Raw genomic sequence first — 25,308 nt, 5'->3', positions numbered from 1 at the left:
AAAAAATAACACACACACACACACACACACACACAGAATCCAACAAATTTGATTTGCAAATACTGTCAAATTAGATATTCATAAGATAATGAAATACAACTTTTCATGGAAGATGTGTATTATAGCTGTTAAAATCCTTCTGGGCTGTGAATGAAAAAAGCTTGAAGCTAGAGCAGATCTTCCTAATTTTCTTGATAGAGAAATAGTGTGCTGCCTCTGCCTCTGCTCTCTTGTTTTCAACCTTTGACATTCACTGCTCTTTAGCTGTGCATGTTCAGGATTGATAAATCAGGAACACTTCATTGCATTCATCTAAGACAAGACGTCTGAAGTTCAGGAAGAGGAAACAGTCAAGCTCTTGAAAGTTACTTTACCATTTTAGACAAGTGATTCTGAGTCATATCAGATCAACCACTATCCTGTCCTTTTAAATTTTTATTTATTTTTTTATTTTTAAAAAGACTTGTTTATTTATTTATTATAGAGAGAGATCGAGAATCTCAAGCAGAATCCCCGCTGTGCACAGAGCCCAATTCAGGGCTCGATCCTAGGACCCTGAGATCATGACCAGAGTTGAAATCAAGGGCCGGCCGCTCAACTGACTTAAGCCACCCAGGCACACCTACCCTGCCCTTTTATAAATATCTAAAATGCACCTTGATTGTGCAGAAATGAAATCCATGATTAATATAATCTAGACATGATTTTATAATTTTCCACATAATGCCTTAATTGGAATATAAAAAAGTGATTTATGATAAAAGAATATGTATCCCATTATATAAGTGCTCAGGCTCATTTATAAACCTGTATGAAGCTGTCAGACACTTGCCCCTTGTGTGTTAAATCCCCATGAATGCAGCAACTACCAACAAAGGCCAGGCGTGATGTGCTGGACATTCCAGTACTGTGAGTGGCATTGCTGTTGGTGACATGTAGACAGTACTTGCTCTGAACAAAATGAAAGCAGAATCTTCCCTTCATTGAGTGAATATAAACTAACATGCAAAAAATTATTTGTGTTTACATGGAAAAGGAGTTAAGTTCTATACAAAATTTTCACTTACCCAAATGGCTGGTAGGACTCTAAAATTGTAGAAAAGGTGGAATGATTTTTTTTTTTTTTTAAATGAGAGGTTGGCTCTCATATTGTGATGTCACCTCACACCTTCCCCCTTAGTGTTCCTCAGTCATAACTAGGACCTAATGCCCCACAAATCCCTCAAACAGCCTCTATGGGGCAGCACCTCTTTCATTAAGAACCATGTTCTAGATAAGTTGACTGATGTACCTGCAAGGAAGAGTCTTTTAAATTAGGACAGCCAAAGGCCATCCTCAAAAACAAATAGCAAACAAACAAAAAAGCCTCCCAATAGCAAACTACAATTGTCCCTTTACACTTTGACCTGCCAAAATTCAACTCTGATGAGGTCACCCCGAGCGCCAACCTTCTAAAAACAGTTTGTGACTCCACACTGAAGTCAGGATGAAGACCTAAATATTTAGCCCAGCATCCAGTTGCCTCGCAGTCTGCCCCTGTTGGCCTCATTTGATGGTGCCTCAGTGCCTCCCTGCATTCCCATTACGTTGGTCTTCTTCCAGCTGCTGGAGGATACCATGTTATTCTCACTGCTGCACATCCATCCAAATGCACATCCCACCATTTTTCAGTCAACTTTGTTCCTCCTTCAAATCACAGCTCAGTTATTACTGCCTCAGGAAAGTGTTTTCTGATCTTCCACTGGGGTCAACACCACTGTGCGTACCTTTTCTCATAGCTTCCCCACCAGCTGTAATCTTAAATACAGGCCCTTACTGGGTTCATGTCTATCTACTCTAGTAGCTTCTGAACTCCTGGAGGGAAGGAGCCATGCCTCCTTTCTCTTCCCAGGGACTGAAATAGAGGAGATCCTCAAATGTTCTGTTGAGTGCATGTACAAGTGGCTGGCTAGACAGAGGGATGGTTGAATGAACAAGTGAACAAACATAAGCCTATAGCTAAGCTCTCATTCCTTGGGGAGGCATCGATGAGTGAGTGAGTTTATTTGTTTTCTAGTTAGAACAGAGCTCACGTCCAGCTGCTGAGAGAAATCAACGCTCTCATGTATGACCTGTTGGGCAGGAACAGTACCTTAACCTTCCTTCTTGTGTGACATGACAAAGCTGTGAGTTTGCTACAGTGCAGGAGAAGATGGGATTCGCAGGAGGGGGAGCAGTAATAAGGAACACAGAAACATATTCTTGTAGTTTAAAATTCCAGTAATGGGGGCACCTGGGTGGCTTGGTGGGTTAAAGCCTCTTCCTTCGGCTCCAGTCATGATCCCAGGGTCCTGGGATCGAGCCCCGCATCGGGCTCTCTGCTTGGCGGGGAGCCTGCTTCCTCCTCTCTCTCTCTGCCTGCCTCTCTGCCTACTTGTGATCTCTGTCTGTCAAATAAAATAAATAAAATCTTAAAAAAAAATTCCAGTAACACTCCAAATAGAAAAATCTCCCAATACACTCCACTTCCCTGCCCAAAATATTTATTTGTTTGTTTGTTCATTTATTTTTGTTGGGGGGGAAGGGTCAGAGGAAGACAATCCCCAGCAGAATCCGCCCCCCAGCTCAGAACCTGACGTGGAGCTTGATCTCATGATTGGAGATCGTGACCTGGCCCAAAATCAAGAATCGAACCCTTAACCAACTGAGTCACCCAGGTACCCCAAAATATTTATGATTAACAGTTGGTTGTACAATCTAATGGCCATAACATCTGAATTTATATATATGCATACATATCTCTCCTTCTTTCTCTGTTTTTATTTTCCTTCAGACTTTTGCCCCCCCTCCCTCCGTCCCCCTCCCCCCTTCAGACTTTTATGGTATGTGTATTGGTCTATGATTTTTTTCATTTAACCATGTGTCTGGTAGATATTATTTCATTAATATTTTATTTATGATTTTATTGTTTATATATGAAACATATAAGTACATACATACATCTTTTTCATTTTAAAAGTAAAATATTTCAAATATAGCAAAAGCTACTGAAAAAAATGAAAGAATATCTGTGTGTTTGTGACCCACCTTCAAGTACAAAATACAAGCAAAATCTCCTAAAAAAAAAGTTGCCTCTTCCTGCCCCCACCCCACTGTCCCCCCCCCATTCCATTGTTTATCAACCCAGTGCCTGTCTGCATACTTGTCATTACAGATATGTGGATTCCTTCATATTCTTTTTATTTTCTTTAAAGATTTATTTATCTGACGGAAAGAGAGAGTGCACAAGCAGGAGGAGTGGGAGAGGGAGAAGAAGGCTCCCTGCTGAGCAGGGAACACAATTTGGGGCTCGATCCCAAGACCCTGGGATCATGACCTGATTCAAAGGCAGATGCTCAACCAACTGAGCCACCCTGGTGCCCCTCCTTCATATTCTTTTTAACACCTGCACAATATTTAAGTATCAAAGTACTGTGATTGAATCATTTCTGGAATGGTGGACATTTATACTATTTTTAAGTGTTCACTCTTAAAAAAAAAGATTGATTGATTTGCAAGAGAGAGAGAGAGAGAGAGAGAGCATGAGCAGGAGAGGCAGAGGGAGAGAGAATCTTAAGCAGACTCCACAATGAGGGCAGAGCCCTACTCAGGGCTCGATCCCATGACCCTGAGACCACCACCTGAGCTGAAACCAAGAGTCTGATGCTCAACCAACTGTGCCACCCAGGCACCCCTGGTGTTCGTTCTTAATAAACAATACAGTGACACACCTCCTTCTACACCTAAGCAAGTGTTTAAACATTTCCCTAGAATAGATACGTGGAAAATATGCATTCAGAATTTTCAAAGATTTGGCCAAAAGAACATCCACAAAGCTTTGCCACTGTATCTTCCCTCCGCTAGTCCTGTGAGTGGCCTTTCAGCACATCCTTACCAGCTCAAAGGATTGCAAACTTAGTATTCTCCCAATCCGATGGGGGAAAATTATCCCTCAACATTTTAAATGACGTTTTCCTAACAATGTGTATTTGTTGAGTATAGTAATCCTCCCTTACCCATGGGGGAATGCATTCAAAGACCCCCCAGTTGATGTCCAACATTGTGGATAGTACCAAGCCCTATAGATACTATGTTTTTTCCTCTGGTACATAACTATGATAAAGTTTAATTTGTACCTTAGGCACAGTAAGAGATTAACAACAATAATTAAAAATAAAATTGAACAATTATAACAATCTACTGTAATAAAAGTAATATGAATGTGGTTTCTATTTCAAAATGTCTTACTGTATTGCACTCACCCTCCTCGTGATGCTCTGAGATAAGAAAATGCCTTCATGATGGGGTGACATCAGGTGAGTGATGTAGGCATTGTGACACAATGCTAGCTACTGTTGACCTAAGACCAATGTCAGCAGGAGGATTGCCTGTTCCTAGTGCAGTTGCCTGCAGGCATCCAGAAGTGCAGTAAATGGAACCAGGTTAAAAGGTGACTGCTGCACCTACTATGTGCTATGTGCCAAGAAAACAGACAAAACCTCTGCTTTCACAACAATCTATTGATGGGGAAACCATCACACCAAAGAAACAAAGAAACAGACAATATGTTAGAAAAATGCCCTGAAGGAAAATAAAACATTGGAAGGAATCAGATGCTGGGGCACGTTCCATCAGTTAGGATGGTCAAGAAAGCCCTCTTTGATGAGGCTGCTTTGAGTAGAAACATAATTGAAGGCCAGGAGGAAACCCAGTGGATATCAGGGGGTGAGTTTCTGGGGGGAAAAAACCAACAAAACACAACAGGTGCAAAGGTCAGAGTGCTCTTGACATACTGAAGAAATAGCGAGAAGGCTCTTATGAGGTGATCACGGTAGAAACTTTAGGTATGCTTCATGAGCTGGGAAGCCACTGACGAATTTTGGGCAGGGAGCTCATGCTGTCTGCTTAAGTTTCAAATCTTTATTCTGGCTTGTGTGTTGAAAATAGGCCATAGGGGCTGGGAATCGAAGAACCAGGGTTTTTTGCAAGAGACTAAGTTGGAGAGGACACTGATTTAGACTAATATTAGTAGTGCCACTGGCAGGCAGTGGTCAGATTCAGGAGGAAACTGGAGATAACCTAAACATCCATGGAAGAAGGGGAGGAAAATTTGGAAAAAGTATTAAAGTTATTCTTTCTTTACAGCAGCTTCAGGGAGATGGGCAAACACTGAGAAAGAATGGATTCCTTTAAGTAAGCCCCACAGCTTGCAACTACATTTGCAATTAATAATGCTTTTAAATTCAGCACAGCCATTAGTAAGCTTAATAATTGGCTGGAGAAACAATACTTGCTGAAGCAATATACTAATCGAGGCAGTTTTAGGAGCAGAGCTAGAGAAAGGCACTGAGTTTTAAAAAAAAAAAAACTTGTGGGCATTGGGGACATATTACACATTTGATGTGGAAAACTGGAAGTGGTAGAAAAATATAAAGAGGTAATCCAAGTTTTTCTAGAGTGTCATTATCTAGAGATAACTTATGTTTGCAAATAATTTCAATACATGGGTTGCATGTAATGTAATCTATAGATTATTAATGGATACATATTAGTTACTATATATGCATCGTATGTGTGTGTGTGTATAAGTATGTATATTATGTGTTTGTATTTCACATGTTCTTACCAGGCTTGCATTTGGATTTTACTCTACAAAATTTAGCTGTAAGAAATGCCCCATTTCTTTCAATCTCTGAATTTAATGAACCCTTCAAGATGGATCTCTTGGGGAAATTCAATCTCAGGCATTTTTTGTACCTCTTCTTCTCTTTGGGCCAAGCTGAGCCTTTTGCAATCCAGTACACTGTAGGCACCACTGCCAATATACCTGTCCACCTCTACTCTGTCCCTGGAAGAGACCTGCTGCTTCTATGTCAACCTTGATCCTGGGGTCTCTGATCCTAGTGGTTGGTGTCTATGAGTCCTGAGAGGGACTGCTGGGTTCCTTCTTGATGTTTTGGAGTCTGCACACTTCTGGCTTCTCTGTGTCATAGTTCTTGAACCCCCCCTACTTCCTTAACTGCCTCTTTCTGTCTTTAGAGCAGGTGATTATGCTCTGGTGCCAGAAATTTCTGCCTTCAGCCCTACAACTTGAAAAACCATAACCAATGCTGCTGATAAAACACAAATTTAAGTTATCTTTTTAGGATAGAGTAAGAAGATAACCACTCATTCCTTCTAGTCTTTTTTGTGATTTTAATAAAAAGATCACAAGTTAATCTCTCAACAGTTATTTTTCTGGACCCATATATAAAACAACATTTTTATAGAAAATTGAACTTTTGCTTTACTGTGTCATACCTGCTTTTAGCACTGAACAATATTTATGAGAACTTTCCCCTATTGTTATATTCTTTCGAACCCAGATTACAATGGCCGTGTAAATATTAAATGAATAAAAATTGTATATGTAATTGATACCCAAATTTAGACATTTAGGTTGTTTCCAATGTTCCCAATTACAAGCAATATGATTGTGAGTCATAATGTATCAAGTCTTTCTTTCTTTCTTTCTTTTTTTTCAAAGATCTCATTTATTTATTTATTTGAGAGAGAGAGAAATGGGGGGAGGGAAAGGGAGAAGCAGGAAATCTCAAGCAGACTCCACACTGGGCACCGAGCCTGATACTGGGCTCGATCTCACAACCCTGAGGTTGACCTGAGCCAAAACCAAGAGTCAGACACTTAACCCACTGAACGCACCAGGTGCTCCTATGATATACCTGAGTCTTTAACAGCAGTTCTAATAATGTATTTTTTTAGGATAAATTTTTAGAAGTAGGATTATTGGAGCATGAATTTTTAAGGCTCTTTCTACATTTGTCAAGTGCATGGTCTGGACACACATTTATGGACTGTAGTGCAGTTCTTTGGTTTGGCAGGTTGGAATCCCAAGCGGTCATCTTTAAGCAAGCTTACTTTATAGGATTCTGTTCTAAGGACGCCTGCTGGCATGCAAGTAGAGAATCCAGGTGACCCCGCAGTTACTCTCCGCCTGCCCTCCCCTCTTCCCATCACTCCCCAGCTTGTTCTTATGGACTTTGTACCTGACAGGGTGTGTAGGTGTGAATGGGTGTGCACAGGACCGTAAACTTGAATGCAGAGCTTTCTCTTCAGAACCCTGTGCCGCATCGAGATGTTAGATACACTTCACTCCTCAGGCTTATGGTGGCTTGATGGGCCCCGCAGTTCTTACACTTGCACACCACCCTCCAAACTCTATCCCCACTCCTGTGAACTTTCAGCACATTTTCTTCGTTCTTTGCTCTGTCACATTTGCTTTTCTCCTAGCTGTGTCTGGAAAAATTCCAGTGTGTTCTTACTCATTATCTCCTTCCACTGGACTGTATTTTTAGTTGTTATTTCAAAAGCCCCCAGCCAAATTACAACATGTTGTCGTGATGACCAGTCATTGACATGGCTGTGTGTCTGGCTATGCTATGAGTTAGAGGACCAGGACACATGGGAATGTTGGGTGTGTGTAATTGAAATAAACAGAAAAGGTGAATAATAATAGCTAGCATTTATTGAGCATATAGTATAATCCAGGCAGTATCTTGAGTGTTTTACATGTATTTCCTTAACTAATCCTCACAACAACTCCAGTGCCCAGGAGAGGACTAGAAAATAGATTTAAAAGCATTGTCAGGGGCTTTTGTGGGTGGCTCAGTGGGTTGGGCCTCTGCCTTTGGCTCAGGTCTTGATCCCAGGGTCCTGGGATTGAGCCCCACATCGGGCTCTCTGCTTGGCAGGGAGCCTGCTTTTTCCTCTCTCTCTGCCTGGTTGTGATCTCTCTCTCTCTCTCTGTGTCAAATAAATGAATAAAAAAAAATTTAAAAAAAAAAGCATTGTCAGCCTTCAGAATATGTGGGAAAGACTTCTGATATTCCCTAGGGAAGCTAGCTAACTATTGGCAGTCTACATATGGCATCAACAGTTATAGAAGTTGTAACTCAAAGAGTTGATTGGTGGCCTTACTACACCTGATTCAGACAGTGGTTTAGATACAGCTTAAGTCAAAGTACTGAGTGGAAGAAAGAAAAATATAAACAAAACACACCTTTATGTTGATTGCTAAGGCTTGAGCAACTTTCAGGCGTGGGGTTAACTTACACATTTATTTTTACTTGTTTAACGTGTATTTCTTGTGTTAGGCTCTGCAGATACCAAAGTGAATAAGACAGTATGGTTGAGATGACACACATATTTAAGTGAATAATTAAAATAGAGTGTGTTAAAAGCTATGATATGTAATTATAGGTGCTATAAAACATACAGGAAGAGGAAGTTCTGGGAGCTTCCCAGAGAGGAAAATGTTTAACTAAGTCCCAAAGGACATGCAAGGGCTTGCCAGGGAAAGAAGGGGAGGGAGAGAAAGGGGACAGAAAGTGTGTCCCACGTCCTCCAGTGGGGATTTGGCATTTCTCTGTGGTAGAGTTTGTTATGGAATAGTGTCAGAAACAGAGACGGAGAACTAAGTAGAAGCCCAGGTTAAATCAGTATTTTTCCTACATTGCATTGGGAGAGAGGAAGACATTACAAGATTTTGGACAAGTGGGGGACATGAGTTAGTTTCTTCTGGAAAAAAGCGAAGAGATACATGTTAACTTCAGTGCAGCTAATGGTTGGGAGGAGGAAGAGTATAGACAGATGACCAAATAAAGGTTCATTCACTTATTCATTCAAGTGTTCATTTATCCCTTCATCTTTTTGAGTACTTGTATATGCCAGACACTGTTTTAGGGGCTGGAAATACCATCAGTGAGCATAACAGACCAATTCAGGGGATTACATTTAAGACATTCTGATGTGTAGGAGGACGTACTAGCCCACCGCTGTAAAGATCAATCATGCAAAAGAGGGGACTAGAGGAGACATCCTGTGTTCATTCTGGTGGTCAGGAAAGCCATCTCTTTGAGGTGAATCTGAGCAGAGACTTGAGTGAGGAAGTGTGTAGTTTTGATCCCCTGGGATAGAGACATCCAGATGGAGGCAGCGCACACTGAGAAACCCTGAGGTGAGAGCCCACTTGTTCCTTCTGGGTATGATGAGGAAGCCTTTACAGCAGGAGCACCATGAGAAAAGGAGAATGGGGTAAAGGTGGAGACCATAGAACAGCCAAGAGCCAGCTTTGTGGAGCCTCGTAGGCCATGCAAGTGTTCTGGGTAATACTGCGGGTGTCATGAAAGCCATCTCGAGGGTGGTGATTAGGGAAGTGACACGTTCCAACTGAAACATTTTTCAAAGCTCACTCTGTCTACTGGGTGGAGAGTGGATAATGTACAGAAAACAGGGGAAGCAGGAACACCAATTGGGAGGCCTTTGCCATCACCCGGATGAGGCGTGTTGTGCTTGGTAATAGGTTAACGAGAGTGGAAAGGGTCCGACGTTGGAGACATTTTTAAGGTAGAGCTACACGATTTGCTGATGTGTGCGATATATGAGAAAAGGAGGCTTACTGAGAATTACTCTAAGATTAAGAGGTCCAAGCAATGGGAAAATAGCCTGCTTCTTGAGATGGGAAGCAGGGTTGACGGGAGGACCATGAAGAGTTCAATTATAGACCTGTAACTGAAGGCACAGTAGGCAGTGGGACACAAGTGGTTGCAGTAGTCTCTGCAAAGGTAACAGGAGGGCCTTCATTAGGGTGTTGATGGCGGACTGGAGAGGAGAGAGGAGTTTTAAGAGCTACTCAAAGCAGGTAGTGGCTTAGGTTAAGGAGGAGAAATGGAGTCAGATGCCTGGTTTCTAGCGTGGTCAAGTGGAATAATGCCTCTTTCCACTTAGTGAAAAAATCCAGAGGAACGAATGACTCCCAGTGAAAAAGGTTTCTTTTAATAGGTTCTCATAGATCCTAGGGTCTCCATACCATATTCTTTTTTAGGCCAGCCTCGTTTGGGGTTCGAGAAGAGCAACGGTCATCAAACTCATTTCAGAAAGAGTCAGAGTAAGTCATTTCAGTTTCAGCAGTCCACACAGTCTCCATCATAATTCTTCAACTCTGCTTTTTTTTTTTCCCCCAAGATTTTATTTATTTATTTGACAGACAGAGATCACAAGTAAGCAGAGAGGCAGGCAGAGAGAGAGGAGGAAGCAGGCTCCCTGCTGATCAGAGAGCCCAATGCGAGGCTGGATCCCAGGTCCCTGAGACCATGACCTGAGCCGAAGGCAGAGGCTTTAGCCCACTAAGCCACCCAGGTACCCCTCAACTCTGCCTTTGTCGTGGAAAGCAGCGATAGGAAATGCACCCAGGATTGCGTGTGACTGTGTTCCAATGAAATTTTATTTGTGAATACAGGCAGAGGGCTGGATTTGGCCCACCAGCTATTGCATGGCTGGCCCTATAGTAGAGCAACACCAAGAGGTTTGTTCCTTCATCTTGAGCAGAAAACTTTTACACTGTCTGAGCAAAGGTAGGTGAGAAATCAGAACACTGAGCAACCACAAGGCTGGACCCTGGCAAAATATGCAGAGCGGGCTTCATTAGCAGCAGAGCCCAGTGATGAGGGCCAACTATAGCTGGGCGATGGGGAGCAGCTTGTTATCAGATGATGGGAAATTCTGCTTTTCCTTGAGCCCTTATCCACAGGGTAAATGATTGACTACAGGGGCGAGGCCTCATGTGGCCCACATTTTTATTTCCCCCTTGGGCTGGATTTCTTATAACAAGAATAATTTCAAGGGAATGATCAGACAAATACTGAACACATGCCACTTGTGTTCTTCCTTAGGGACCCTCAGCAACTGTGGGCAAAGGGGTGTTTGCAAAATAGACCAGAGACCCTACACCGAGTTTGCATATAGATTAAAAAAAAAATTGCAAAGAAAAAAATATATATCTCTTCAGCTGTTTTCTCATTTCCAGTTTTGGGAGAATGGATTTTCTTAGAGCAAGACTCACCTCTCGAGTTTAATTTACTGGCACTGGCATTTAGCATGATAGTTCCCAAATGGATGGAAGCCCCCAGAGTTAACACGCTGTGCAGCAGTGAGATTCTTCCCAAATGCAGGTCTTACCTGGTCACCTCAGTCTGGCCTGGCTTTGCATTCAGGCCTGGCCTCTAGCGGGGCGTCTTTGATCCTGATAGCCTTTGTATTCCTTGCAGCTTTGAACTCCCATTACACTCTATACAGACAGAGCCTCTTAAGGCTTTGAAGTTTTTCTCATGGCCCACATGTGTGATCTTTGAGGACCTTGAAGAGCCTATTAAAAGCTTGCTACTAGAATTTTCCTCCACAGGTTTGCATTTGAAAAATACCTGACCTTCATCAGCGGAGCATGAACCACCAACCCCGCCCTCCCACCCTCCTCTGGGGTCTTCAAAAACAAAAGGAGGGTTTTTTGTTTGGCTGGTTGTTTTTTTTTTTTTTTTTTTTTTTTTGATTTTTGGTTTCTGGGTTTTTTTTGAATTGCATTGAACTCCATTTTGCATAATCTTCTGGGAAAGATTTTTCGATCTCTACCATTTTCTATAGCCAGCATATTTTCACAAGGTGTATTAGCAGTCATCATCATCACATTGGATATTAAGTTTGTAAACAAAAAGTGAAACTTTAGCAGTTTTTTCTTTTTAAGGAATTTTATTCAGTTTTCAGTGAGCATGTTTAAAATCTGGCGGGAAGAGCACTGGGTTGCAATCCGAGTGTGTAGGGTTAAGTCCCATGCGCACCACTTGAGAGCTTTAGGAACTTAAGTTTCCCGACCACCCTGAGCACCAGTCTCTTGCGACAAAGGACACCATGATACCAGATTACATCGTGACTGTGAGGATAAAGTGAGGCAACATCGAAAACCTCCTTAGTGTGCTATTTGCCATAGAGTAGGTGCTCAATAAATCAATGTCAGAATTTCCCCACTTGCGAGCAGCAAGTTCTACACTTAGGAGAAAACAAAGTAACTTGCAGTAGAGAAATGAAGGCAGGGTAAAGGGCATCCTGTTTTAATACTAGAGGTCAGTGGTTCTCCAAAATGTGGTCCCCAGAACCTACAGCATCAGCATCACCCAAGAACTTGTTAGAAAGGCATATTTAGGGCCCCACTCCAGAGATACTGAATTAGAAATTTTGCAGGTGGACCCAGCAATCTGTGTTTTTTTTTTTTTTTTAAAGATTGTATTTATTTATTTATTTGACAGACAGAGATCACAGGTAGGCAGAGAGGCAGGTAGAGAGAGAGAGGGGGGAGGAAGCAGGTTCCCTGCAGAGGGGAGAGCCTGATGTAGGGCTCAATCTCAGGACGCTGGGATCATGACCTGAGCTGAAGGCAGAGGCTTTAACCCACTGAGCCACCCAGGCGCCCCGCAATCTGTGTTTTAACCAAGATTTGATACTACCCAGTGATTTTGGAGCACCATGCTCCAAAATGATGAAACAGTTTTATACGAATTATCCTAGTTAGTCTTTCTGTAAAAAAAAAAAAAAAAAAAAAAAAAAAAAAAAAAAAGGTTTTTTAAGGAAAAAAAAAACTTAAAAAAAACCTAGCTGGAAGGCCTGAAAACTGACCATTAGGAACCCAAAGTAACATAAAGCAAATATTCAAAAATAATAGTATTCAAAAATAATAGTATGCCAGAGTATTCAAAAATAATAGTATTCCAAGTCTGTGGAACACCTAGAACACACCTAGAACATGGGAATATATAAAGACCACATGAATGGGAATAGGGGCATTCCACAGAGGTTAGAGCAAGGGGGTTTGGGGCCAGCCATCATCATGTGCAGTTTGCAAGGACTTGGGCATGAGAGCAGAAAAGCTTATAGTGAAAACAACAGGGCTTTAGCCGTTCTCTGATTGGACGTTTTTAGCACAGAGAAGCAAGAGGTGAGCTGACAAGAAGGGGAGCCCTCTCATGTAATCTGTTTGGGGGGGCATATTTGTCTTTCTGTGGCTGGTCTTGAGGGGAAACATACAGAGGTTGGCCGTCACTGAGTAAGGCTTGACCTTGCGCTGGTTGCGGCACATAGTGCACATCGGAGTTTGATTGTTTTATAGGGTCTGGCCATTGTTTGTACATTAGGCTGTCAAGAAACCCAGAAAATAAGTGCATATATTTAAAGGAGATTATGTATGCTTTTTATTTATTTGTTAGAGAGAGAGCGCACAAGATGGGGGAGAGGGAAAGGGAGAAGCAGGCTTCCCACTGAGCAAGGAGCCAGATACAGAACTCTGTCCCAGGACCCTGGGATCATGACCTGAGCTAAAGGCAGACGCTTAATTGACTAAGCCACCCAGGCATCCCAGGAAATGACCTATGCTTTAAAAATGCTACAGTTACAATATTTCTGAAGTTATTGATACAGAGGAAAAGAGGTTAACATTCCCATGGGCTCTACTATTTCTACTTTACCTAAAAAGGCATTTAAAAATTAATTTACGTAAGAAATATTACCAACACAAACATTATCTGAGCCTAAGCCGCCTGTATGTGCTCTGTAGTGGGTTTTGTTCATGGCAACTAATAGAGGTAATGAAGACCGTATGCACACACGACACGACATAATTAGCTGTAAAAGTGATGCATACTGTCAAAGCAAAAATTGCACTGGGCAAAATTAAACAGATAAGGATGACTTTTTCAAGGCTGTTTGCTGTTGGAGAGAGAAACCAGAATGCAATCTGAACTCAATTTCGCTGAAACAGAGGACAGGAGAGGTTTCCAGGAATCGAGTGGGGGTGGGGCTCACAGGCCATCTGTGTTTGCTATCTGGCCTTACCCAAAGGAAAACAGGAGGTAGTTTTACAATTCGGAGCAATGTGTCCATGGAAGTTAGGCTCCTACTCTCCCACAGAAACTGGGAGGTGTAGGAGCTCTGTCTTCCTTAATGATAACATTTCAAAGGGATGGCTGCTAGGTCCATGAGGAAGACAGTTCTAGCTTGTAAAACTAGAAAAAGCCTTTTAAAAATATTTCTATCCCAGAAGCCAGAGAAGGAATTTACAATTACAAGGTTCCTAAACTAAATGCTCTAAGATCCTACCTGTTAGAATGGCTAGCATCAAAAAAGACAAAAAATAACAAGTGCTGGGGAGCTTGTAGAGAAGAGGGAACTTTTGTATACTCTTGGTGGGAATGTAAATTAGTGCAGCCACTATGCTAAACAGTATGGAGGATCCTCGTAGAAATACCATATGATCCAGTAATTCCACTCCTGGGTATTTACCCAAAGAAAATGCACACACTAATTTGAACAGATACATGTGCCTCTATGTTTATTGCACCCTTATTTACAATAGTCAATATATGGGAGCACCCTGTGTCCATGGACAGGTGAATGGACAAAGAAGATGTGGCGTGTATAAACCATGGAATATTACCCGGCCATAAAAAAAGAACGAAACGTTGCCATTTGCGATAACATGGATGGACCTAGACGGTATTATGCTAAGTGAAATAAGTCAGACAGAGAAAGACAAATGCCATATGATTTGTGTGTGGAATCTGAAATACAAAATAAATGAGCAAAAAAGCTAAATCAGAAGCAGACTCCTACGTACAGAGAAAAAAACTGGTGGTTGCCAGAGTCGTGGGAGGGGGAGGGGCTGAAATAAGTGAAGAGGTTTAAGACGTACAAAGTTCCAATTAAAAAATAAGTCACAGGGATGTAAAGTACAGCATAAAGAATATAGTCAACAATATTGCACTAATTTTATATGGTAATAGATTGTAACTACACTTATGGTGGTGAGCTTTTCGTAATGTACATAAATGTTGAATCACGATGTGGTGCACCTAAGACTACTATAATATTGTATGTCAACTGTATTCCAGTTAAAAAAAACTAAGGCAAATACTCTAAGAAAAGGGAGGCCAGAATCTAGAGTACAGAGAAGTCTGTCTAAAGTCTAGTCAAGCTGAGCAGAAAGTTAAGATCGCCTTGGTCAATACCCAATCTTTCATCTTTCTTGAAAACACCAGGGACCTTATATTTAAGGTTAATAAAACCCACACTAGAAAAACAATCCAATTTTATTCCGGGTCGCTCTTTTAAGTCAGAGTACCTTAGCATCCTTTGTGCCGACTGTTGATTGGCAAGAAAATAAATACTGTCTTTTCTAATTTACCTGCAGTTCTTTCAGAGGACCATTCAGTGGTGAACAGGATGGGTGAAGGAAGCCTTGGATAGGGAGTATTTTGAGCTGCCTGGGATCCCGTGCGGATGTACTTTTGGGAAAGATGCTTCCCATGTGACTGAGACTTACCAGGACTGGAAGAGGAGACACATTCTCCAAAGATCATTGGTCCAAAGCCGGAACCTGCTGATCAGATATAATTTTATTGCACAGTTCAATACATCAAAAGAAAAAGAAAAAATGCTCTAGTCACCCTGTCTCTTGGTCTCTCCTCATTCCCAGAAGTGGTCCTGTGGTTTTTCTGGGGAGCTATCAAGGAATGCTCCCCACCCCCACCCCCTACGACTTGACATTTTCTTCACTCTTGGCTTCCATGGTATCACCCTCATCTGATGTTCCTCACACATCTCTGGGCATTTTTTCTCATTCTCCTCTTCTGGTTCCTCCTTCTCTCTGGCATGGCTTAGTATTAGAGTCTATCAAGCTGCTGGCCCTCTGGTTGGATGATGACATTCCTCCTCCTGGGATCTAAATCCCATAGAATGCTGGAAATCCCAAGTATATCTCCTTCCCAGCCACCCCTTCTGAACTCTAGACACAAATATCCAATTGTATCTTTGACATATTCACCTGAATGTCTTTTAAAAACAATTTTTTAATTAATTTTTAGTATACCCAGTGTCGGGCTTGAACTCATGAGCTCCGAGATCAAGAGTCATATGCTCTTTAAACTGAGCCTGCCAGGCACCCCTTCACTTAAATGTCTTCTAGGTATCTCACATAACATCTTTTTCCCATCTCATGAGATTTCTCTCTCATTACTCAGATAAGCAATTCAGAAATGGAACTTCCATTTCTTCTTCTTATCCATCCAAGGATCTGTTGTTTTTACCTATCCCTTGACTTCCCAAATGTAGCTTTATTCCACCCATAGCCACAACCCTACTCGAAGCCACTGTCCTCATATACCTGAACTCAGGCAAGGGCCCCTTACAGGCTTATTCTCTTTCTCTCACATTTGCATCCCCAGGGCCACTTTTGTGCATAATTCACTTCATTGCATTCTCTTTTATTATCGGATGGAAGATAAACTTCTCATCTTTGTGTACAAAGCCCGAGGGATCTGGCTTCTGGCTACTTTTCAGAGCTTACCCCAGATTCTTTATTCTTTGCTCACTCTCTTCCCAAGATAGTGAATACAAAATGTCTTTTCTGTCTTAGGACCTTTGCACGTACTCTTCTCCTGACTCCCTCTAACTCATGGATTCTCCACATATATCAGAATTCAGCTGAGTGTCACTTCCCATGTTCCCTGATTACCTAGAGTTTCCCTCTGAGTTATTCTCTATTCACTAACCTGTCAATGCCCGTGATAGCTTTATGACCCCAAGTATGAGTCATGAACCAACTGCATGGGCATCCTGGATGCTCTTTGTGTGCTTGTGGGAAATGCAGAACCCCAGTTCCCATCCCAGACCAAAAGAATCAGAATTGCATTTTTTTAAAATATTTTATTTATTTATTTGACAGACAGAGATCACAAGTAGGCAGAGAGGCAGGCAGAGAGAGAGAGAGAGAAGGGAAGCAGGCTCCCCGCTGAGCAGAGAGCCCGATGCGGGATTCCATCCCAGGACCCTGGAATCATGACCTGAGCCGAAGGCAGAGGCTTAACCCACTGAGCCACCCAGGCACCACCCCCAGAATTGCATTTTAACAAGATCCTCAGTAGATTCATGGGAACATTAAAGTTTGAGAGGGTCACTTTGAAGTACTGATCACCGATTATATTTCTTCAGCTATGCACTTGCTTATTGTCTTTGTCCATTAATAATGTAAACTCTGTGAAGGGAGGGTCTTGGTCACCTTCTGTACTGTGGTATCCCAGTGCTTAGCACAATGCTTGGCATGTGGTTGGCAATTAATACATATTTGATAAACGAGAGATTTAATCTAACTTTCTCAATTGATCCATGAAGAAACTAAAGCTGAGAGAAGGTTAATGACTTCTTTGAAGTTACATAGCTGTTGTTAACATGGCTGGTGCTAAAAAAGAGAAAAGTGTTCTTGACTCCTAAGAAAGTGTATTCTGCATGTGTGTGACCTTGAAAACAATGGTTCTGGATGAGGTTACAAACCTAAAACTTTAACTATTGTCCCTATATGGAGTTTTGATATTAATAGCAATGATTACTTATTTATATTCAAATTTATAATGGAAATTATAAATTTATAATGGAAATTTAACCAGAATTATTGTTATACATTTTATTCTATTAAGAACAGAGAAAATGGTACACAGAGCTAACAAGTCTGTGGTTTCTATATTAATAGATCAAGAAATCACTGAAAAAAGCAAAGAAGAAGAGAAAGGAGGGATGCCTGAGTGGCACAGCCGGATCAAGCATCTGACTCTTGGTTTCAGCTGGGGTTATGATCTCAGGGTCATGGGATCAAGACCTGAGTTGGGCTCTGCATTCAGCATGGAGTCTGCTTGAGATTCTCTTTTGCCTTCTCCCTCTGGCCGTCCCCCCACCAAAATAAATAAATATTTAAAAAAGAAGAGAAAGGAAATTTTCTTGTAAGAACAGCTATCCAAGAACAAGTTTAGTGGAATGGACAGCTCTTTGGCCAGAGGAGGACTGCCTGGTTGCAGTTGACCAAGTGGTTGAAGGCTGTCAGAGGTAACCCAAGGATGTAACTTGGATTTTGCTGACGTGGTTCCTGATTTATTTTAATTATCCTTACTGGACTTACATTTAGTTCAGTGAACATTTCTGTTTAATTAGAAAAGCTCCTTCCATGATTTAAATTTTGCTTGTCACTCACAGTTTAAAGTTTAAGCTCCTAATTGGAGGCCACAAACGAACCATAACACAGAACTTGGGATTCTCTGACCCCGACATACCCTTTTGATTTGAAATGAAATTCTCTGTTGCCAGAGGTGTTCACCACATATCTTCAGTCTGGCTTTTTCTCCTATAAGAGGAAAGGCAATACAGGGGAGTTGGTTCTAAAGATGAGGGTGTGTTTGATGAAGAATCCATGCTCTAAGACTATGTTCAGATCATTGTCCATAGACTAGAAAGCAACCAAAGATCAGCCAGTTCAACCCGCCTCTAACACAGGAGGCTTATACAATATCCTGGTATGTGGTCATCAGTGTAACCTTTTTTTTTATTGTGATAAAATACACATAACTCCACAGAATCCACGTGGTTATAAACACTGGTCATTTCTCAGTTTTATTTTTATAATAGCCATCGTAATGAGTGTGAAGTAGTAGCTTATTGACATCGAGGTATTCTTAAACATTTCCCTCCTGAGGTGGCAAGTTCAAAACAAGACCAGGAGAATGTTGCAGACCACCCTCTAGTTGTAGAAAATTCCTACTCTTTGTTACTAAATCTTACCTTTCTCTAGCAGTGACTCTCAACCTTGGTTTCCCATCAGAATCACTTGAGAGCTTTTAAAAATTCCAGTATTTAGGCTGCAAAACCCAGACCAATTAAATCCATGTCTTTGAGATTAGAGCTCATACATTGGCATTTGTGAAGGCTCCATAGGTGATTAAAAAATGTCTTATTTAAATTCATTTATAATGAACATATAGTGTGTTCTTAGTTTCAGGGGTGGAATTTAGTGATTCGTCAGTTGCACATAACACTCAGTGCTCATTGTATCAAGTGGCCCTCCTCAATGCCCGTCATCCAATTACCCCATCACCCCGCCTACTCCCCTCCAGCATCCCTCAGTTTGTTCTTTAGAGTTAGGAGTCTCTTCTGGTTTGCCTCCCTCTCTGTTTTTATCTTATTTTCTTTCTCCTTCCCTTCCCCTATGTTTTGTTTCTTAAATTCCACGTGTAAGTGAAATCACAAGGTATTTGTCTTAATGTGTAACCAAAGTCGAGAACCACTGCTTCCAGCCTGACCATTGGTCTCACTTAGCTCTGTAGCCTGCAGGACAGCAGTTGCTACAACCCTATCACAGTGCCTTCTCGGATGACTCCTATTAAATAGCCAGCCTTTCTTCCCGCTCTGGGAGTTCTATCCTCCACTCCCTCCTAGATTTTTTACCATAGTATGTATCGCTGATAATTCACATAGTTTCTCATTTATCTGTTCATTGTCTGTTCTCTGTTTTGCATATCTCTGCTTCTAGAAGATAAACAACAATGCCTAATGAGAGTAGGTGTCAGAAAATAGTGTGGAATGAATGAATGAATGCATTAATCTACTCTTATTTCAAATGACAGGGCTTCAGTTAGTTAAAAATGGCTTCTGTGTCTTCTCTGTCTGTCTTCTCTTCTCTAGATAAAACCTTTGTACCTACAGCCAGTCTTCAAAGACATTGATGAATAAACTTCACTGTTATGAATACATTGTCTTTCTTTCACTAAATTAGGAAATAATTGAGTACTTTCCATGTACTACCCATACCTGTACACACAATTTGCAGATTAGACACCGTGCTAGGATCTGGGAATTGCAGTGAAAAGAGAACCAAAGTCATTCTGTGGGAGTGAGACAGAGACAATAATCAACAACAGAAGTCATTTCAGATAACAAGTGCTATAAAGAAAATGCATAATGTTTGTTGGCTGTGGCACATTAAACAGGGATTAATTTTACTCTGAGACCTGAAGGAGAAGAAGAAGGCAGCCACTGAAGAAGCATTCCAGGAGGAAGGCACAGCAAGTACAGAGACTCTGATTGAGGGTGAGGGGTGGGAGGGGGTGCCGGGCATGTTGCAAAAGGGCTCTCAGTCAGAGCCTCAGAGAAGGACAAGGAGAAAAACCACTATCGCCTCCTTTGATAGATGCTTCACCTGCATTCACGTGGCCCAAGATCAGATTAGTTCGGGATAGCCATATCACTCTCTTGAAGCCTTTTCCTCCTGAATTAAATCTTCCTTGTCCAATATGTGTTAACATGGTAGCTGGAACTTAAGTATGGAAGAGTGATTTGGATGAACATAGGTTGAATTTCTTTTCCTAAACCCTTAGCCATAACAACTTCAATCAGTCAATCAAAACACTTGTTAGCGGAGTGGAGGAAGTTGCTGGTTTTCCAACCACTGCAATGCTGGGTCCTTATTCCAATTGGCCCCTAGTCTTCCATGCCTAATGGAAAGAAATTTGGATGGGGCCAGAACTAGAATGTGGTGGGCTGCTGCTAACTGGAGCCAGCACATCTTGGTTTTCAGTCAAAGTAGCTCAGTAAAGACAGCTGTTTCTTGTATCTTGGGACCCTGTGTTTCCAGTGGGGGGTGCTCACAGGACAAGGAGCTTCTCCCAAACCAGACAGTAATATATTTTGACAGTTCAGTTCTCCCCTCTTGGCCTCAATTTCTCCATATTGTAATGTAGGGTTTGGGTCTGGAAGTTTTGAGATCCTTTTGAAACTTCATTAAAGAAGAAAATTTCAGTACTACTCTATTAAAAACAAAACTTTTATAAAAGTTGGGTATTTATCCTTTCTGATGGAGACGTAATAATCTGTTGTATATATGGACCGTATCTTCTTTATCCGTTCATCTCTTGAAGGGCATCTTGGCCCTTTCCACAGTTTGGCGACCGTGGCCATTGCTGCTATGAACATTGGAGTGCATAGGGCCCTTCTTTTCACTACATCTGTGTCTTTGGGGTAAATACCCAATAGTGCAATTGCAGGGTCATAGGGTAGCTCTAGTTTTAATTTCTTAAGGAATCTCCACACTGTTTTCCAAAGTAGCTGCACCAACTTCCATTCCCACCAAGAGTGTAAGAGGGTTCCCCTTTCTCCACATCCTCTGCAACACTTGTTGTTTACTGTCTTGTTAATTTGGGCCTTTCTAACTGGTGTAAGGTGGTATCTCAATGTGGTTTTGATTTGAATCTCCCTGATGGCTAGTAATGATGAACATTTTTTCATGTGTCTGATAGCCATTTGTATATCTTCTTTGGAGAATTGTCTGTTCATGTCTTCTGACCATTTTTTGAGTAAAATAAGTCAAGCAGAAAAAAATCAATTATCAGATGGTTTTACTTATTGTAGAGCATAAGGAATAACATGGAAGACATTAGGAGAAGGAAAGAAAAAGTGAATTGGGCAAAATTGGAAGGGAAGACAAACCATGAGGGACTGTGGACTCTGAGAAACAAACTGAGGGTTTTGGAGGGGTGTGTGGGGAGATGGGTGATCCTGGTGGTGGGTATTAAGGAGGGCATATATTACATGGAACACTGGATGCGGTGTATAAACAATGAAACTTGGAACACTGGAAAAACAAAATAAAACTAAAAAAGTAAACCTTTTTCTTATAGCTTCTTAATAACCTGCAGATTTTATGCCTTTATTATTGGGGACACTTGCTTCCAAATTAATTTAAAAAATGCTGAGTTTACGCTCGGAGGGCAGGGTTTATAGGACCAATTCAGATGCTGAAATTGATAAGAACACAGATTTGAGCTGTGATTTTGGGCACCAAAAGAAATAGGATTCAGGGCAGTGAAAGGAACCCCGGGCATATTGATTGTCTGCTCTTTGCGATTGGATTTCCCAGAATCAGAGATCTATTTATTCAGGTCAATAATAATCTGTTAGAATAATCTGTTAGAATAATCTTCAAGCCATGACCTCTCCCTTGGACAGCCTGCCTATACACAGAAGCTTCTACATGGACAGGGACAGGGTTCTGGAGACAGGATGGCCCTTGTATTCATGCAGACCCTGGTCCAAGTTACTGCCATTCATTCATCCAATGCCATCTTTCCTTCATCTGACAAATGTGAGTGATACACTGTAATTGAATTGATCAGTGGATCACACAGACAAAGCCTCTGCCTCATGGTGCTTACACTCTAGCTAGGGAAGTGCACAAAACCGGAATCAACAAAATACATTTCTGAGCACAACTGAAGTAAGTGATCTGAAGGAAAATCACATGCACTCTGATGGGGAATAACTGTGCCGTGTCAGGGTAATTAATTCCCCTCTCTGAGCCTCCTCTGCTTAATGGAGGAGTTAACTAGTATAACATGTAAACTGACAGTTACAGACATTGGCATACAAGGGGTACACAATAAATGTGTTTTACAGCTGCTCAGTTCAAGTTACCTTCCTGAAGATAAATGAGGGAAAAGATTTTCTTTCCCGTGCCTCAGAGTTTCCTTTAATTCTGTGTGTGTGTGTGTGTGTGTGTCCACACATATGTGTCTTTCAGTTCCAAGGAGGGTTTTGGGTCAGTGGAGAAGGTCGTGCTGCTCACGTTTCTGTCAGCGGTTATCCTGATGGCCATCTTGGGGAACCTGCTGGTGATGGTGGCTGTGTGCAGGGACAGGCAGCTCAGGTGAGTAGCAGGAGGACACCTCAGGAGGAAATCAGGGTAGAGTTCTAGGCTAGGCTCTCCCTGGACAGTTGGGATCTGAGCTATGAATTCCATTACAATTGTAATTATGAAAGGGAAATGATATTGTGAAATAGAACAGGGAATAGATGACACATAATTCCCCATGACTAATATAACCAGTGTAAGCACTTATGATAATTTCTGTCCCATCTTTTTTTCAGTGTTCAACTTAGGGTTTTGGCAGGGGGTTGGTAATAGGTGTGAGATACACACACACACACACTCATGTATCTAATATCTCATATCTATTTTAACCTCCCTGGTTTATCAGTGGTTCAGAAAAGAGGTGGCTGTCCAGTGACTAATCTTAAACCTGTGTCTTTTGCTCTTTCCACTTCATGAGTCTCAACCCAACTGCAATTAAAATCACTTGAAGACCTTTTGAAAATTGCTAATGTGTAGTATAAGTATATCCCATGTAGTATTTGGAACATACTTATAATAAGTAGTTATTCATTGTTTATTTGAAATTGAAATTTGACTAGGAGTCCTCTATTTTATCTGAAACCCTTGGGTGTTGGTGCGTGGGTGGGCTAATCACCCAAAGTCTCTGAACTAAGTGATCTCGGGAGAGACATGGGCATTGATATTTATAAAAATTCACCAGGTGATTCTAAACTTCAGCCTGGATCGAGAGCCTCCAGGCCATAAAGGGACATAAAAGATGTGGTCCTGCCTGACCTGTGGCCTTCCTTTCTAAGCAAGGCATGCACGAATCCAGGGATGATGCCAAGAAAGTGTAAAAACACGATTCTGACCAGTGTCACAAACCCGAGGCACACGGTAGTCAGGCTCAGAGTGGAATACAGTGGAATTTGACACTGTTTGTGAAGAAGGCCCTTTGGGCGGGTCCCCTGAGAATAACCAAGCCATGGCCTAAAGGGAAGAGCAGTTGGGGAGAGAGGACAACCTTCTCCTCCTTAGGTCCTCAGGAGGCGTTCCATGCATGGGGGAGCTCAAATCAAGCCTGCGTGGCCTCAGAGAAGAAGATGGAGGGATTTGGGTGCAAGAGGGCAAGAGGGTCTGGAAAAGTCCGGTGGTTGGACCGTGCATGCCGTGTGACCGGAAGGAAAGGGAATCTAACAGAATGCATTGCACAGTTGACTTTTTCCCCTTTGTCTCTCTCCCTTCTTTGTTTCCCTCTCCTTTTTTACCCCGCCTTGTGTTCCTTCCCCTCCCCCTTCCTATGTCCCTCCCCCTGCTTTCACTCACAGGAAGATAAAAACCAATTATTTCATTGTCTCTCTCGCCTTCGTGGATCTGCTGGTTTCGGTGCTGGTGATGCCCTTTGGTGCCATTGAGCTGGTTCAAGACATCTGGATCTATGGGGAGATGTTTTGCCTCGTTCGGACATCTCTAGATGTCCTGCTCACGACGGCATCAATTTTTCACCTGTGCTGCATTTCTCTGGATCGGTAAGGGCAGAGCAAGGGGCACAGCAGAGCTCCATGTGGGGGGCAAGGACCTGATGATTATTGGACCACACCTTTCTTTCTTCCTGGTTCATTAGAAGGGATGAATCTCAGAGAGATAAATCTGGCTACTCATGGGTTACCACACCCTCCAGTCTCTGCAGAGGGCTCCTTTTCAGTCAGGCCCTTTCTCAGGTCCTGCAGACAGAGATTTGAAAGGCTTAGAACCTGCCTGCGGGGGACCTCGCAATCTAGACAGTGACAGGGGGCTAATGTGTGGAAATCAGACCCACCCTAGAGCTCTACATTTTATACTGATGGTATGATCAAAACTCGGAGGGAGTAAGAATCAATACACCAGCCCTGTAGGTAGCAGGGCTGTTTCAGAATGATAGTCTCATGTTTAAACATTACCTCCTCCCCCAAAATGTGTCTGTATTATGATTTTATGTGCATGCAACTTGGGGAATCTTTTCCAGAAAGTTAATTATAAAATCTCGAATATTTGCTTGTTTGGGGGATGCAGGGCTAGCATGCAGATTTTGTTCTTTTTCTTCACATTTGATTTCAGGAGACCTAATGATTTCCACCTTTGCCTTATTTGTTTGAGATATATATCATTTGTCAGTTGTATTATTTCTTGCGCATTTGTATTCAGTAGTAAAAGCAGAATGCAATTTAAAACTCAGATGATCCTAGGATCATAGGCCACCACCATGGTATCTGTATCTTAGGGGTATCTCCCAAAAGAAGGTGTGGTGTGCAAGTCACATGTTATCAGAATGAGCAGGGACAGACTTTTCCTGTCTCTGGAAGAGTCCAAGAAACCCAGTTTTTCTTCCGGTCTAGGGATAGGTCGCTGTTTCTTTAATTGGGTGATAGGAAAAGCAGTTGACTAAAATTAGAGATTATGATGTATCCAAAATATGTGTCTTTAAACACGAACATCAGAGTCTGTCCAGGGAATTACTCACCCTGGGGAAGGTCCTGAAGGCCTGCAAGCAGCTGCAGGAGCACCGGATTCATCTCCTATCCCATGGGAAAGGTGCTTATTGATTGGAATGGGAGTGTAATGGCCAGCTCTGTTTAAATTATGTGAGTTTCTTCTCTCTCTTGCTCTACCAAGAACACATAGTTTAATGTGCTGAAGTTAAATGCGCATATGATGAAACTCTCTAGCTATGGACAGTGACATTGGTAAATCTGGGCTGCTGGCTGGCAGCCAGACCCATAGCCTCTCGTGGTTTGAAATTTGTGTTTATGAGCTTATTTACAACAATCTGACTTCAGTCCATGAAAGACTAGAGGACAATCACTCTATACATGGAAATCAGCATGAAAAGAAATGAAATGCCAAGGAGTAGAAAATGCATGGAAATCTTACAGGCTAGCCTGCATGTGATCATTGCCAAAATGAGTGCC

At 41.9% G+C, this 25,308-nt stretch overlaps 1 protein-coding gene across 3 annotated transcripts in view; it reads left to right on the top strand.

Moving 5' to 3' along the window:
- Positions 1-25,308, top strand: part of HTR4 (5-hydroxytryptamine receptor 4) — a 178,211-nt gene that overhangs the window by 76,266 nt on the left and 76,637 nt on the right. For all 3 annotated transcript variants that reach the window (XM_045079555.1, XM_045079553.1, XM_045079554.1), the window contains exons 3-4: positions 22,289-22,414; positions 23,689-23,889. In XM_045079555.1, the coding sequence (XP_044935490.1) occupies positions 22,289-22,414; positions 23,689-23,889 (327 nt within the window). The remainder of the gene's footprint in view (positions 1-22,288; positions 22,415-23,688; positions 23,890-25,308) is intronic.

The sequence above is a fragment of the Mustela putorius genome, unplaced genomic scaffold (genome assembly GCF_011764305.1).
Source record: "Mustela putorius furo isolate JIRA1106 unplaced genomic scaffold, ASM1176430v1.1 tig00000407_pilon_pilon_pilon, whole genome shotgun sequence".
Taxonomy (NCBI): Eukaryota; Metazoa; Chordata; class Mammalia; order Carnivora; family Mustelidae; genus Mustela; species Mustela putorius.
Note: the sequence above shows the minus strand (reverse complement) of the source record. Positions and strands in the feature narration are given on the sequence as shown.